The sequence below is a fragment of the Anguilla anguilla genome, chromosome 1 (genome assembly GCF_013347855.1).
Source record: "Anguilla anguilla isolate fAngAng1 chromosome 1, fAngAng1.pri, whole genome shotgun sequence".
NCBI lineage: Eukaryota > Metazoa > Chordata > Actinopteri > Anguilliformes > Anguillidae > Anguilla > Anguilla anguilla.
In genome coordinates this window covers 75,544,785-75,560,945 of record NC_049201.1, presented here as the reverse complement: position 1 = coordinate 75,560,945, position 16,161 = coordinate 75,544,785, and the positions used below count along the sequence as shown (strand labels likewise).

Below are 16,161 nucleotides of genomic sequence, written 5' to 3'. Positions count from 1 at the left end.
CCGCTGAATATATTGTCTATTAATTGTGAATATATTCCAGAATAGACTTTCTCTCTCTCTCTCATTAAAAATATATTTTATGGGCAGCAGTCCTAATGCTGTAAAGATAACACACGATAAATAAATCAGAAATTAATTGAAATAAATATCTTGTGAAATAATTAATGACCTACTTGCTGGTTGAGTGATTTGCGCTGTTATGGGGTCTCATCTTTAAAAAAAAAATAGCTGTCTTAACTACTGTGGCTGATGAAGAGGTGGGGGGCGACGTTTTGGCCTCAACACCAGGTGAAGGCTTTATCTAACGAAGCAGGCGGTGCACACAAACGCGTAAAGCCCTGTCTGAAGCGCACACACACAGAGAGAGAGAGAGAGAGAGAGAGAGAGGGAGTGAGAGAGAGAGAGAGAGAGAGATGCCTCTTTCACGTATTAATGAATAAATCCCGAACGGCGGCCTTTCACCGGAGGACGAGGTGAACCGGAGCTGAACGGGCCGGGCGCTCCGCTGGCTGCCTCCGTACGGAGAGACGGCCGGCACTCGATATCACTCAGGCAGAGTAAATATTACCAATAAAGGCAGTCTGACAGAAGGGGGGGGGGATGGGGGGGGGGCAAGAGGTCTGCGAGTCTAGAGACATACTCCTGTCCAGAGGTCTCCCATTAATTAATAAGCAACTGCAACTGGCTTCTCTGGTGGCTCTTAATCACTGGTGGAAAATGAAGAGCCAGGTTTGTTTTATCTCCCGTATCTTCTACTGTTTAAACTCTGCCTCTTCCAGGGAAATGAACGAGGGGAAACAAACATCTACTGAGCTTTGGCCATCGTCAGGCCGGCTGCTGGGAGTCGGGAGGCTTAACACTATCGGTACAATAATCACCGTTCTGAAGTCCATCATCTGGACAACGTTCTGGCTCAGTCCTGTTTCCTTCGTCTTACTTTCTTTCCTTCTTTATTTATTTATTTCTTCTGTGGGATGAAGTTGACACTTTAGAAATGGATGGCCTTGCGCGGAGGAGTTCATTAAGGACTTGATTTAAAATATTTAAGCTTTAAGAAATCTCCCCTTCGAGAGAGAGAGAGAGAGAGAGAGAGAGAGAGAGAAGAGCTCTACAGAAGCATTTCTCATGACAGACTGCTGTGGAGGTATATGCCCTTCCACTACCCAGGAGGGCGGTCAGGACTACAAATCCCAGCCGATTATTTCACCTGATGGGGTCATGAGCTTCATCTACATCCTGGACACGTGTCCGTGGTGAAAGCGCGAATGACAGTGATCCAGTATTGGAGAGAACCAGCGCTGGTGCAAACAGATTTAAGCCAGAATAATTTGTCGGGACAAAAAACTAGCAAACAACACACTCTCTTGTCCAGGAATGTGTCTGGTGCCGTGCATCTCTGATTGAGGCGGTACCAGTGCCAAGCTGAGGATGATACAAAAAATCCCAAAAAATGAAATCTTGTTTGTGAACATTGGATTTAGGTGGGTGTGGTCAGTTGTCTGAAACCTTGACAACCACCTTGCACACATCCAGTGTGTATGCCTGCACAGATTTTAGGACATAATTGCTCACTGAATTGCGCCATTCAACCATCACTCGTACAACAGAGCATCTGATTGGTCCGTTCCTCTCCTTTCAGACCAGCGATTTGGCAGAAGTTCCGGAGGAGGGCGTGGCCCACGGCAGCAGGGCGGAGCTAACCAGGAAGCACAGCGACAATGGTGAGTAACTCCAGCTCTGTACAACACTCTGTCATCAGTCAATCAATCAATCAATCAATCAATCAGTCTGTAAACCAATCAACCAAGCCATCAATCAATCAGTCAGTCAACCTTTATTTTGCATCGAGACCTTTTTACAAAGCAAGGTTGTCGTAGCGACGGTTCACAACAGCAATTTTTGCTCCTGCTTTTTTCCTCTCTTCCCTCAAGATGGAAAATCTGAAATATTGACGTTGTCACTCCAGCCTCACAGACGAACGCTTGAGTGCCCTTCACGTCTGCAAGATTCCAGCGTGGAGCCAAGTAATGAATATATAAAATATAGAAAATAAAATATCAGTCATGTTATATAAACCGCCGCACTCAACCTTTGGTTTATTTACATAATTTCTAAGCTCAGATTCTCATTTTCCTCTGTAGCCCATGTTGCAGGGTAAGAGCTCTTGTGAGAGGGTTTTTTTTTTTTGAGAGAGAGAGAGAGAGAGAGCGACGCATTAATATCAGATCCTCTCCAGATTGTTCCTCGGGGGGGTCCTTCAGCCTGAGAGGCCCGTCTCGTCTGGAGGGGGGCCTGGCGATAAGGAGGCGGGAACATCGTGGGGGGGGAACAGCGAAAACCCCGCGTCCGCCCCGGAGCTCTTACCGCCGGTCGCCGCTGACGGCAGGGGGCCGCTCGAGCGATGGCGGTATCAGGCCCCGGAGATCGGAGCCTCATCACGGGAGCCAATGAAACGGCGCTTTACAGCGAGCGCAGGGTCGGGGCAGATAACGCCGCGCTCCCCGCCGCCACGAGCCAGTAAAACGAAAACGGAGCCTTAACAGGAAGCACGGGAAGCGTTTATAACGCTCGCATTATCTTTTTTTCGTCTTTGGCCTTCAGGAAAACAAACGCCAGCCTGCTGTAGCTGCCCTGCGCTGATGTTTGTTGTTTCAGAGATACGTTTGAAGACTAAAGAAAAATGAATTAAAGGAAAAGTACAGGAATGATTTTTTTTTTTTTTTTTTTTTGTGGAGTGCGTCCAATTAAAATATTTTCTTTTTTTAAATACAGTGTGTAATAAATATTTTTCTTTATTGAAAATATACAGCCCCTTTGATGTTGCGGTTCCCAACCCTGGTCCTGGATCGCCCAAGTGCATGCTGGTTAATGTTCTGTCTCTTCCTCAATTAAGGTCGATGAAACTGTGCTAATAAGATTCATTTTGTTCAGAAACGGATTTTTACCACAGTTCAGGTTTGGCTCATGAACATTTGCTTTGTCCATAAAAGGGTTTGTTTATTTTCAGTGACCAGATCTCTGTCCTGCGAGCATGCAGTGCTTCACTGATTTCAGCTGTCAGTTTGTCAGCTAATCAGCACAAAAATGCAACTTCTCTCATTTTGCCACAGCACATTATGCACAATGGAAGCATTAGTTGTCTGAAAGCTCATCTTATTGATTAAAAGTCAATTTGGTCAAGATTGAATTTGGAATATTCATTAATTGTAATGTGAATGTCTGTTTCTATCATCGTTCTTCGTTAGACATTTAATGCATCTAATTAAAAATACGTGACAGCCGTTTATGTGTCAAGAATTTAAATTAAGGTTGGAGGAAAGACAAAAGATTCACCCCTCCAAGGTTGTTGACTGTGACCAGATTTGGATTTACAAAAACGGTGGCTCCATTTAACCCTACAAAATGGGATCACCAATATGTGATCAGAATGCTCTTAACTGAACATTCTAATGCTGATGTAACAATCACTGGTGGCAACTGAAAACAGCGGAGTTCTAGAACACTGACTTAAAGGTTTTTGAAAAAAAAAAACACATTCCAAAAAAAACTTGCTACTCTTCAAAGGCTTAATGGCGTATTTGTTTGTTTCTAGTATTTCTGCCTCTGGAAAATGGAACCGAACATTTTCCTATGAGAGACCAAAAGCCTGAAGACTCCCCGGTAAGCACTTAACCTTCTTTTTCAGTCAATCCCTTTTTTTTTTTCTTTTTTTTTTTTTTGGCTATGCCCCTTTCCCACTAAATCCCCTCTCGGGCTAACCCCTGCTCATCTCTGGACGGTGTCCCACTGCGTTTCAGAAAACACGCTTTATTATGCTGCCATATTTCAGGAATTCGTTCAAGAGCGGGTGCACCTTGAGAGGGAAAATAAATGTTCAGAGCAATATCAGTGCCACCCCAGGGAGAGCAGGCTCTACTGTGCAGTGTCAGGGTTTGTTTATAGAGGGGGGTGGAATTACTGGATGCCAACAGAAGATGAGGGAATGGTCAAAAAGAAAAAGTTCCCCCAGGATTCTACACAGTGCTTCGTGGGGCCACAAATAAAAGGTTTATGAGGTCACAAATGAGCCTCTGTGAGGTCATAAATAACAACTCTCTGTTGCTGCCTGCATGAAGAGCCTTGGCATCTTCTTGTCAATTTATGAAACCCTAAACATTTTATGACATACGGTACAGCAATGGCGTGTATTGCAACAGCCGTTAGCGAGAAATTCGTACGTACTAGAAATAGGAAAAATATAATGAAAAACAGAGAAACTCCTGCTGCTGTTCAGCTTGGTTTGACCCAAGACCCAACTAATTACGTGGCTGTATCAGTTTTCTTAAACTTTATCACAGACGAGCGCTGCCAGCCTCCTGCTCTGAAATAACACATTCCTGCGGCTGACCAAATCCTTCCCGGCCCTCGCAGTTTGTTTGTTTGCTCTTGAGTGGAGACGTGTTGTGGCACAGGCTGAACAGTTGGGGCGGGCAGGGGGGGGGTGCTGTGAGATATTTTTCCTGGGAGCGAATGCCCCCCCAATCCGAACATGGGGGGTGCGGGGGGGGGCAGGCTCTCCAGTGTTCTGATTTTGGCTGGCCAGACTGAACCCACACCAAATTTCCCATGGAGCCCCCCCTGCCCCCTCTCCCCACAGCTCTCCACAGAGAAACCCCCCCCCCCCCCCCCCCTCCTCACATAGCCTCAGCTCCTTGTACAGCCCCCCCCACCCCACCCCCCCATCACTGGCTCTCTCCGTCCAGTGGAGGGAACAGACTGGCTCTGGCCAGCAGTATTTATTTTTTGACTGTCGGATTTTGTTTGGTAGGTGAATGCTTTCTCTTTAGCACTAAAAAGGAAAATGCAAATAAAAATTTGAAGACACAAAAACCATTCAAATTTGTCCTGCTGTGGTCTGCTCTCCACAGCCAGCTCCCCTAATCATCCCCTGCATCTGGATTGGCTAAAACAATCAATCCATTGCATCCTCCGCCCACTTTCATTCCCCAGGTTGTCACTGCAAAAGATAACTGTGATCTGAGGCCAGGAAAGGTAAAAATGGTTAAAAATAAATAAATAATTGCTGTACTGAGCAGGACTTGCTGTACCGAGCAGGATTTTGGTTTACAGAGAGCTGACCTGGTTTTCAATCGAAGACCGGTCTCTAGCTTGTCAGCAACAGTGACATCACCGCATCGACCAGTGACCCAGATGTGCAGACAGCACGCAGGTCCACTGTGATGTCACAGGGGTGTGAAGCTGGTCCGACAGCCACAGCTGTTACAGAACTCACAACACTCTATTGCAGCCTACCCAGCTCACAGTGTTCCTGGAATATTTAGTCAGTGTTATAGCATCGCCACGACACGGCAGCAACATTGTGGGAACGTTTTGTGTTGACTGCTATCGCGGCTAACTCGCTCAGCTAGTTTTGCTACCCTGGATTCTTCTGAGATTAGAAGATTTAAGGCCATTTCAGTTAAGTTTGGAAATTAACTGAAATTCTTCTTTTTTTTTAAGCTTAAATGAATTGAAATTTTCAGAGGTGACTGGAATGAAACGGGTTTGACCTCCCTGTTTTGCGCGCGATTGCTTTTCATCACGACTATACCGTGGAAACGAGGCGCGACCAAGAAGTGCCGCTTGTCTCTCAGACCGAAATGTGTCGCTTTGCTATCTGTTTCTCCCAGCTCAGGAAGCGATGCGACGCTTTCATTGTCCGTCGAATGCAGAGCATTTTTTTTTTCCCGCTTGAGCTTGCATCATCGCCACGGCAACCCCGGGGTGAAATACAGAACGTGTTGCTCTCATGCTTATCTGGGCCGGCCTGGACCAGCTGGGTGGGGCTGGGCAGGCTGATGGGTCTTTGCTCCGTAATAAACCAAACAGCCCCGCCCCCCTCCCGCACAGGAGATAGGCCCTGTCCTACCGAGACAAGACAGAGCACAAAGGACTCTTTTTTTTTTTTTTTTTAAACACGACACACAGTGTTTCCCTTCCCTTCTAAAGGACAATTCATGTCCTCTGGCTTTTGTGATTTATTGATGTTATAAAAATGCATTAACACCTCCCCACACACCCCCCCCGCCCCACCCCCCCGCTCCACGCCTTGCCTGAGCTTGTTGAAACTCAGTTCATGTTTCACATTCACTGTTCATCAATTTATAGTTACCTCCCGAAGATGTAATTTATCCATAATTCCTGCAGTCCTGCTGCAGACGTGGAAATATCCAGGTTTTTGTGCCAAATTTGTACCAGTTATATTTTTTTAACATTGCAGCAGCTATTACATGCCTTGCTTTAGTGCAACACTTTTGTGATTTTGTGCTTGTGTGCATCTGCGCATGTTTGTGCTTGCATGTGTGTGTGTATGCTTGTGTGTGTGTGTCTGTGTGCTTGCGTCTGTGTATGTGTGTGTGTGCATGCATGTTTGTGTGTGCGTGCGTGTTTGTGTGTGCGTGCGTGCGTGCGTGTTTGTGTGTGTGTGTGTGTGGGGGGGTTAGGGTTAGGTTTAGGGTTAGGGTTAGGGGTTGTTTTCTCTTCTGCTTTGTCACTAGTGCTTTTCCCCCTGTCATTAAGTTCCGTGTCACACTATAACTTCTGCTGAACCGAGGTATGCTTTTTAGATCCATTTCGCTAAAAATAAAGCCCCACTTGTTCTGAAAGGAATGGTTGCTTGGCATTGAAGAATTAAAACAATGCGGGAAGACATTCTCATATTTAATGTTCCCATAAAAAGTATTTTCATGCGGGAATTTTATTCAGGGGGAATTTTATTTTCTATTTATTTAAACCAAATGTATATCCTGTTTATCTTTATTTTTCTTTCTCCTCCCAGTTGTGGGAGGTCCGAGCGCGTTGCTGCCGTCCCTTTCCCACAGCCCAGCGCGCGCTGTGTGTATTTGTCCTGTAAACAGAAAGCTGTAAACCGGACGCAAGCCGCTGTCGTTGTTTAACTCTTGAACCCAGCCATGGCGGCCGCCTGCCTGTGAAGGCCTTTCTCTGGCAGTAATTTCCAGGAAGGCCCCAACGACACCTCCGACGCGGTATTACTCAACTCTGGGAACAAAATTTTTTTTTTTTTTTTAATTTGGGTAATGGGGTGAAGATGAGGGAAGTCTGGTCCATCGTATTTCACCGGTGGTTTCTTTAGAATAGAGCGCTCCAGCCCTTCCACTGTGGATCCGTGTGGTTTTTCTTGAGCTGACAGTGCTCCGTGTGGTTTCTCCTGAGCTGACAGTGTTGTGTGGTTTCTCTCGAGCTGACAGTGTTCCGTGTGGTTTCTCCTGAGCTGACAGTGTTCCGCGTGGTTTCTCTCGAGCTGACAGTGTTTCGTGTGGTTTCTCCTGAGCTGCCAGTATTGTTTGTGGTTTCTCCTGAGCTGACAGTGTTGTGTGGTTTCTCCTGAGCTGACAGTGTTGTGTGGTTTCTCTCGAGCTGACAGTGTTCCGCGTGGTTTCTCCTGAGCTGACAGTGTTGTGTGGTTTCTCTCGAGCTGACAGTGTTCCGTGTGGTTTCTCCTGAGCGGACAGTATTGTGTGTGGTTTCTCCTGAGCTGAGAGTGTTGTGTTGTTTCTCTCGAGCTGACAGTGTTGTGTGGTTTCTCTCGAGCTGACAGTGTTCCGTGTGGTTTCTCCTGAGCTGCCAGTATTGTTTGTGGTTTCTCCTGAGCTGACAGTGTTGTGTGGTTTCTCTCGAGCTGACAGTGTTCCGCGTGGTTTCTCCTGAGCTGACAGTGTTGTGTGGTTTCTCTCGAGCTGACAGTGTTCCGTGTGGTTTCTCCTGAGCGGACAGTATTGTGTGTGGTTTCTCCTGAGCTGAGAGTGTTGTGTTGTTTCTCTCGAGCTGACAGTGTTGTGTGGTTTCTCTCGAGCTGACAGTGTTCCGTGTGGTTTCTCCTGAGCTGCCAGTATTGTTTGTGGTTTCTCCTGAGCTGACAGTGTTGTGTGGTTTCTCTCGAGCTGACAGTGTTCCGCGTGGTTTCTCCTGAGCTGACAGTGTTGTGTGGTTTCTCTCGAGCTGACAGTGTTTCGTGTGGTTTCTCCAGGTGAGGTGTCACCTGCGGAAGGACGTGCTGCAGCTGAACACCTACGTGGCCCTGCACCACTTCATCCCTCAGGACAGCCAGGACCTGGAGATAAGGTCAGTGAGAGACGGCCGTCAGAAATCCTGCTACCCCACTGCCCTGCTACCCCACTACCCCACTCCCCTGCTACCCCACTGCCCTGCTACCCCACTACCCCACTCCCCTGCTACCCCACTGCCCTGCTACCCCACTACCCCACTCCCCTGCTACCCCACTGCCCTGCTACTCCACTACCCCACTCCCCTGCTACCCCACGGTGGCCGAGAGGTGACAATCATCAGCTGGCTCGGTGGAATGATGCACCAGCTCCCCAAACGAAGCTCCCGCTAGCACAGGGCTTTGCGCACACCTCTGTCTACAAAAAAAGGGGGGGAAAGTCTGCTTTTCTGTGCCAAACTGAGCTCCCGCAATTGCTTATTAGAGACATGGAGCAGTATGTTGGTTTTCTTCAGTTTTTCTTTCTATTTCTATAATTGCTCATTCACTGTATAGCGGGCCAGGCGGATTCGGGTCAGTGCATCCTCTGAGCATGCTCAGTAATAATGATCTACCTTCGCTCTCAAAAACACACAAAAAAAAAAGCATCAGCGTCAGTCCTTTCTGTTTCCTGGTACTTACGGATGCTGAAATACGCCCGGTTTCACATTAATTACTGCTTTTAGTGCCTCTGTGCTTTTCAGATTAGGGGCATTCATAACGTAACTGGATGTTTTGTTAAAAAATAGGAAAACGGCTATAAATATCGAAATATTATTTTGATAACGCTGCGGTAACGGTGGTCGCTCTGTCCTCGAATGCCCCTTGGTGGAGGAGCATTTATAAAGGGAGTCCCCTCCTAACCACCCCACGCCCCCCCCCCCCCCCCCGGGCACTTGGGGGAGATCTACCCCTCTCTGCCCCCAGAGACCTGGCCACTGTCGCCCCCTGCTGCTGTCCTCAGATGCTCCTGTCATCCCCCCCCCCCCCCCCCTCTCTGTCTCTCTGTCATTCTCTCTCCCTCTGTGTCTCCCCCCTTCCCTCCCTCCCTTTTTCTCTCTCTCTTACTGTTTCTCTTTCTCTCCCTCCCTCTGTCTCCTTCCCCCGTCTCTCCTTCAGTTTCTCTCTCTGTTTTTCTCTTGCTCCTTCTCTCTTTCTCCCTTTTTCCTCTCTCCCTCCCTTCTTCCCTTTCTTTGTCCCACTCTCTCTCTCTTGCCGTTTTTCTGTCTCCTTCCCTCTTTGCCTTCTTCCCTCTCTCTTCCCTCAGTCTCTCCCTCCCGCTCTCTCTCTCTGTCTCTTTTCTCCCCCCCTCCCTCTCTCTCTCTCCTTCTTCTCGCTCTCTCACCCCCCCCCCCCCAACACCCATTGCAATCCCCCCCCCCCTCCCCCCAACTCCCTCTTTGTGACCTCACATTTCTGTGTATGTGTCCAAGGCCAGTCGCCCAAAGCTTACAGCATTATGGGGGGCTTATTGGGGAGGGGTTTGGGGGGATGGGGGGCAGGGGGTGATGCTCCTGAGCTTGTGTCAGTGTCACCTGCCACAGGAAACTCCCTGTCACGCCCACAGGATGTCAGGAGCCTTTTCTCTTTTTTTTTTTAACCTTCGCTGGTTGGGCGAAATTGGCCACAGCCGCAGGTAGTGTACCTGTCCACAGCTGGAGCAGGTCAGCGGCACGCGTTCCATCTCCTGAGCCGCGGGGCGTGGCCCTGTCGTCCCGTGGCGGAGGAGGGGGCGCGTCCAGGTGTGTCAGGAGGGCACGTGCACACCTGTCCCGTCCGGAACGTTCCGCAACGAGACGCTGGACGGGAAACGAGTCGCCGCTTCGCTCACCTGTCGGAGAGAGAGAGAGAGAGCCCGCCCGCCGTTACCGTGTGAACGGAGGGCCGAGCGACTGTTGTGATTGGTGGACATCTCTCCCCCCCGTAGGCCTGAGATATAACTCCCTGACGGCGTTGGCGGTGACGCACCGGCGGCTGACACGTCGCTGCTGACGCGCTGGGCTGTAACGCGCCAATGGCGACGCGCCTGTTTTCGCCACAGAGCGGCCATGGCGTGCCGGCTGCAAACGCTGAAATGCAATTAATGGGCAAAATATAAATGACCACACAGGCAAAGGCATTAATGCACTTAGCTGAATGCAACTGCCACCTTGGTCTTTGACAGCAAGGAATCTGTCTTACTGCATAATATAATAAGTGTTTTAATGAACTTAATTTAATTAAAAAGCCCTTTTCTCCCATAGCATTCAAATGCGAAAGCAAGAAGGGAATGCAGATGAAATATGAGAAGAAAGACTTTCAAAAAGAATAAGGATTACAAAAATAATACATTTAAATAAATTAAAAAACGGACCCTTATTATCAGTATGCAAGCACCTGAGGGAGTTCGGGTTTGGTGGGATCACTTTCAACATTGCAATGACCCAAAAGAATTACATCAATAAAAAAGCACTGCTATAGTATGATAAAATAGGAAAAAGATCATTCATAATTCTGGGTTTAAATATATATATATGAATAATTAAATATTATAGTCTTGAGACTATATTTCGTGCATTGCACCAAGATTGCAGCAGATTTCAGAATTATATCCAGGACAACGCAGATCGGAGGCTCGTTGGATTGAGGTTGAGACGAAATGTAAAAATTCAAGGGATGCTGTAAAATGTCCGCCGTTCTCTGTGCTTCATTTTCAGACCCGGAGACAGAATCCTGCTGCTGGACGGCTCCGGTGAAAACTGGTGGAAGGTAAGGCCAACGTTATCCTAACAGTGTCTCAATGTTATCCCAGCGTCGTCCCAACTTCACCCCAGCGTTATCTCATTTGTTAATCCACTTTATCCCAAATGTTATTCAAACTTTATCCCAATGTTATTCCAACATTGTCCTGATGTTATCTCAGTGTTATCAAAATTATGCAGCAGTGTATTATGCAGGGATTCATAAAGCATTTATCTTGTTGTTGTCACTGTGTTATCACACTGTTATTCCCACAATGCAACAGAGCGTCAGCTCTACAGAGAAAAAAGCACTGGTCACAGTCCTGTTATGCCAGTGATATCCATCAAGTACTTTTAAGGTTAGGTTATCTTAATGTTATCCCAGCGTTATCCAACCAGGCAGCACAGCCCCAGAACTCAGGAGATGAAGCATTTATCCTGCTTTTATCGAGAGATTATTACATGGTTATTACCATGTTATTATATGGTTATTACAAGGTTATTACAAGGTTATCCCAGAGTGGCTGACCTTCTCGTGCTGTCAGAAGGACAGGTAGACAGGCAGGGTTGTGTTTCAGGCCCGCGTGGCTGAGTCAGGCTCTTGGGACGTTCGGCCTTGCTCTCTTTTAGGCCTCTCGCTCAGGAAGAGCGTGGTGTGTTAGGGCGTGGTGCAGTAGGGTTTGGTGTGTTAGAGCGTGGTGCGGTAGGGTGTGGTGTGTTAGGGCGTGGTGCAGTAGGGTGTGGTGCGGTAGGGCGTGGTGCGGTAGGACGTGGTGTGTTAGGGTGTGGTGCAGTAGGGTGTGGTGCGGTAGGATGTGGTGTGTTAGGGCGTGGTGCAGTAGGGTGTGGTGCGGTAGGGTGTGGTGTGTTAGGGCGTGGTGCGGTAGGGTGTGGTGTGTTAGGGCGTGGTGCAGTAGGGTGTGGTGCGGTAGGGCGTGGTGCGGTAGGACGTGGTGTGTTAGGGTGTGGTGCAGTAGGGTGTGGTGCGGTAGGATGTGGTGTGTTAGGGTGTGGTGTGTTAGGGCGTGGTGCAGTAGGGTGTGGTGCGGTAGGGTGTGGTGTGTTAGGGCGTGGTGCGGTAGGGTGTGGTGTGTTAGGGCGTGGTGCGGTAGGGTGTGGTGTGTTAGGGCGTGGTGTGGTAGGGTGTGGTGCGGTAGGGTGTGGTGTGTTAGGGCGTGGTGCGGTAGGGCGTGGTGTGTTAGGGCGTGGTGCGGTAGGGTGTGGTGTGTTAGGGCGTAGTGTGTTAGGGCCTGGTGCAGTAGGGTGTGGTGTGTTAGGGCGTGGTGCGGTAGGGTGTGGTGCGGTAGGGCGTGGTGTGTTAGGGCGTGGTGCAGTAGGGTGTGGTGCGGTAGGGTGTGGTGTGTTAGGGCGTGGTGCAGTAGGGTGTGGTGTGTTAGGGCGTGGTACGGTAGGGTGTGGTGTGTTAGGGCGTGGTGCAGTAGGGTGTGGTGTGTTAGGGCGTGGTGCGGTAGGGTGTGGTGTGTTAGGGCGTGGTGCGGTAGGGTGTGGTGTGTTAGGGCGTGGTGCGGTAGGGTGTGGTGCGGTAGGGTGTGGTGTGTTAGGGCGTGGTGCGGTAGGGTGTGGTGCGGTAGGGCGTGGTGTGTTAGGGCGTGGTGCGGTAGGGTGTGGTGTGTTAGGGCGTGGTGCGGTAGGGTGTGGTGCGGTAGGGTGTGGTGTGTTAGGGCGTGGTGCGGTAGGGTGTGGTGCGGTAGGGCGTGGTGTGTTAGGGCATGGTGCGGTAGGGTGTGGTGCGGTAGGCCGTGCTGCATGTGATGCTGAAGGAAATGGCTCCTTTTTTTGCAGAGAGCTTCAGAAACAGTGTATATAAAGGCTGTGTGAATTACTATGGGCCAGCTGCCTAACTATGTGTATTCACACACACACACAGACACACACACACACGTGAGTAGATAAATTCTATATATTAGTGCAGTAATTGCAGGGGCGAGCCTGCGCATGTGGCAGATAAATTGGAGCTTCGGAGGACTGTCAGGTGATGGATGTGTTTCCACAGTGTGTTGCCGGGTTATGGCCGATACTGCTCAGGGTCACAGCTGCATGCTGGGACATAGAGTCACATTGACCTGAGCGTTTGACCTGGGACACACACAGCAGCTGCAGGTGGGAAAAATGCGCAAGGGCATTCAGACAGAGACAGAGCTGCCCTGGCAAACTCGGTACAGTAGTACAGTTGCAGGTCAACTAGTACAGGTGGAGGTAAATTAGTACAGGTGGACCTAAACTAGTACAGGTGGAGTTAAAATAGTATAGGTACAGGTAAATTAGTACATGTGCAGACAAATGAGTACAGGTGGAGGTAGAAATTAACAGGTGTAGGTGCACGTGGACAGGTATAGAGAAAGGGTAACAGGTGCAGAGAGAGGTGAAAATTTGTGAGCAGAAGTGTACAGAGGTACATAGAGGATAACAGGTGAAACAGAGAGGTGGACAGGTGTGTGAAGAAGTGAACAAGGTAAATGAAACTGAATTTATCCTAATTGGCTGCAACATTACACATGGGAGTGACTGGCACTCTTTTCTGACCAATCACGTCACATTCTGAGGTGACCAGTGCTCCTCTCTACCCAAAACTACTACACTATGTCTTGTGACTGTAGTGTCGTTATGTACTGACCAATCGAATCACACTCAGGGATGACTGGCGCTCTGTTCTGCCCAATCTTTGCAGGGCGTGAACGAGGGCAGGATTGGCTTCTTCCCCGCCTCTTTCGCCCAGCAGGTGCGCGCAGGTGACAGGGTGCTCCGCTGCCACCGCACCTTCATTGGCTGCAAGGAGCAGGGCCAGATCAGCGTGAAGGAGGGCCAGGTGAGCTATGCACCCGGACCAGCAGGGGGCGCTCAGTCAAACAGAGGGGGGGGGCCAGGTGAGCTACACATTTGGACCAGCAGGGGGCGCTCAGTCAAACAGAGGGGGGCCAGGTGAACTACACGCCCGGACCAGCAGGGGGCGCTCAGTCAAACAGAGGGGGGCCAGGTGAGTTACACAGCAGGACCAGCAGGGGGCGCTCGGTCACACAGAAGGTGCTAGCTGGGCTGCACCTCCTGCTGTTTCAGGCATAAAATCTGAATATCAACCTCATTTTATGGTCCTGAGTAACCGGGATAAACAAATAATAATCCATAACATCAGCATCATGTGAAAACCTCATATCCCCTTTTCTCATCTTTTTATTTTGTTATCCTCCTAAGACCCAGCAATTCATTTTCTGCTCCCTGTAGGGGACACAATTCTCTGGTCTCAATCAAAAGAACCATATATGCTACTGTGCTGAAACCTGCACTACAAGGGACCAAGGGACGTTCAATTCAAAATAAATTATATTTTTAAAAAATATATTTTCACTGCAGCATGTTTTTGTCATCCAAGACACTTGTATTATGTTACAACAAAAAAACTTTTTTCTCGCCTAGGCCTAACACACATTGAAAGTTCTAATGTAGTTCTATTTTTTTCTAATCTAGTTCTATTTTGCAACTCGCGTAATAAAGTTTGTTCAAAACCCTAAACGACAAAACTATAATGCTCAAACTGACAAATAAATAAATGGATACATTGCATCAATTTATACAGCTGGGTATATATAGTGAAGCAATGGACCTTGCTCAAGGGTACAACGGCAGTGTCCTCCCTGGGAATCGAACCTATGCCCTTCAGGAGAAAAGACCCATTATACTACACTTTATGACTGATCTGTAAAATAAAGGCCTGAACCCCTCCCCCCACTTTGCCCCTCAGCTCTAGGGATTTAGTCATTTGGTGTAGAAACAAGAAAGAATGAATGCGTGGCACCATAAGCTTATTGGTCCATTAGGATTGAAACCATTTTCCAAAAAATAAAAATAAAAAATAAAAAACTGCTGTGCATAGGCTGACGCTGACCTGTGATTTTTATTAATGAGCCAGGTTTGCCTGCCGTGTGTACTTTAAGCTTTTGGTGGAACAATTTATTGAAGAGCTAGAAACTGCAATCACCGGCAACCATTCACTCACTGAAAAAGAAAGGTATGAAAAGTGCCTAAAAAAGGTACAAACACTTGTCACTGGAGTGGCACCCTATAGGTACATAAAATTGCACACCTAGTTAGCAATACATAATTCATTTGTACCTTTTTTGCTTGTAAAAGGTACTTATTAGTTCCCAAAATGGAACATAATTGTACTCTCAGGGTACATTTGTGAAAAATGTTCTCAAAAGAATTAATATGTAGCTCCACTGTTCCTTTCATTTCTGAAAGTGTTCAGAAATGGTGAAAATGGACGGGGGGGTATGCCCAGATTTAGGAGATTGCATGTTGCCTGGTAACGCTCGATCTGCCGTCCTCTGGGTTTTCATTTTAACCATGATTTGGCACACCTGACTCTACTAATCAACAGCTCAACAAAGATCTCTGGCTGTTTAGTGAGGTGCGCTTTGTGAGGGTTGGAGTGTAAACCTACAGGACGGTAGATCTCCAGGAACAGGGTCGGGCAGCCCTGCTCTAGCTGTTGAATGAGGTGTGGCTTTGTGAGGGTTGGAGTGTAAACCTACAGGACGGTAGATCTCCAGGAACAGGGTTGGGCAGCCCTGCTCTAGTTGTTGAATGAGGTGTGGCTTTGTGAGGGTTGGAGTGTAAACCTACAGGACGGTAGATCTCCAGGAACAGGGTCGGGCAGCCCTGCTCTAGCTGTTGAATGAGGTGTGGCTTTGTGAGGGTTGGAGTGTAAACCTACAGGACGGTAGATCTCCAGGAACAGGGTTGGGCAGCCCTGCTCTAGTTGTTGAATGAGGTGTGCTTGTAATTACTTCAGGATTTCCATAGCAGGCTTTGTGGTTTTATATGGACGTTGGCTATTTGAATCTGATTTGTGTGGTTCTAGGCCTAAATTGACTCAGAGTTAGTGGCGTATTGATGTTGTGCTCGCGCTCCCTGTTCGTGGGATGGTTGTTGGCCAAGTCTGGCGCTTTGAAAGCACTCCTGTTCCCTTTCATTTTGAATCGCCCCTGGATAAATGTCATTCTCAAATGTGTTTCTTTGAGTCTATTTATGACAAAGTGGCTTCTTCGGGATGGCGACAGATTTTGGAGACTTGCAGTGTGTGCGTCGGCTTAAGATAACCCGCTCCTGGCAGTACCTGGGAGGTTTGAAATACGGGAATAATTTTAGAAATGCGAAAAGTCTTTTTTTTTTTTTTTTTTTAATGCTGGCTGTCTGTCAGCTCTCTATTTGGTAACGGAGCGGTGTGACTTGAAAGAGAGCAGTGCAGCAGTAGTAGCACCATCTGGGTGAAGTGTAGCGTAGCTGCTGTTTCGTGACAGAAGCAGACAGAAACAGAGTTCCCCCCGTCGTGTGACGTAATAAGGTCCACTCGGTGTTTTTAACCTCAGCTGAACTGTTCTC

At 48.2% G+C, this 16,161-nt stretch overlaps 1 protein-coding gene across 1 annotated transcript in view; it reads left to right on the top strand.

Annotated features, from left to right (window-relative positions):
• The window catches only part of stac (SH3 and cysteine rich domain), a 43,021-nt gene that overhangs the window by 24,530 nt on the left and 2,330 nt on the right, over window positions 1–16,161 (top strand). Inside the window, exons 6-10 of the mRNA XM_035407422.1 lie at window positions 1,640–1,721; window positions 3,593–3,660; window positions 8,027–8,121; window positions 10,738–10,789; window positions 13,451–13,588. Of these exons, the coding sequence (XP_035263313.1) occupies window positions 1,640–1,721; window positions 3,593–3,660; window positions 8,027–8,121; window positions 10,738–10,789; window positions 13,451–13,588 (435 nt within the window). The remainder of the gene's footprint in view (window positions 1–1,639; window positions 1,722–3,592; window positions 3,661–8,026; window positions 8,122–10,737; window positions 10,790–13,450; window positions 13,589–16,161) is intronic.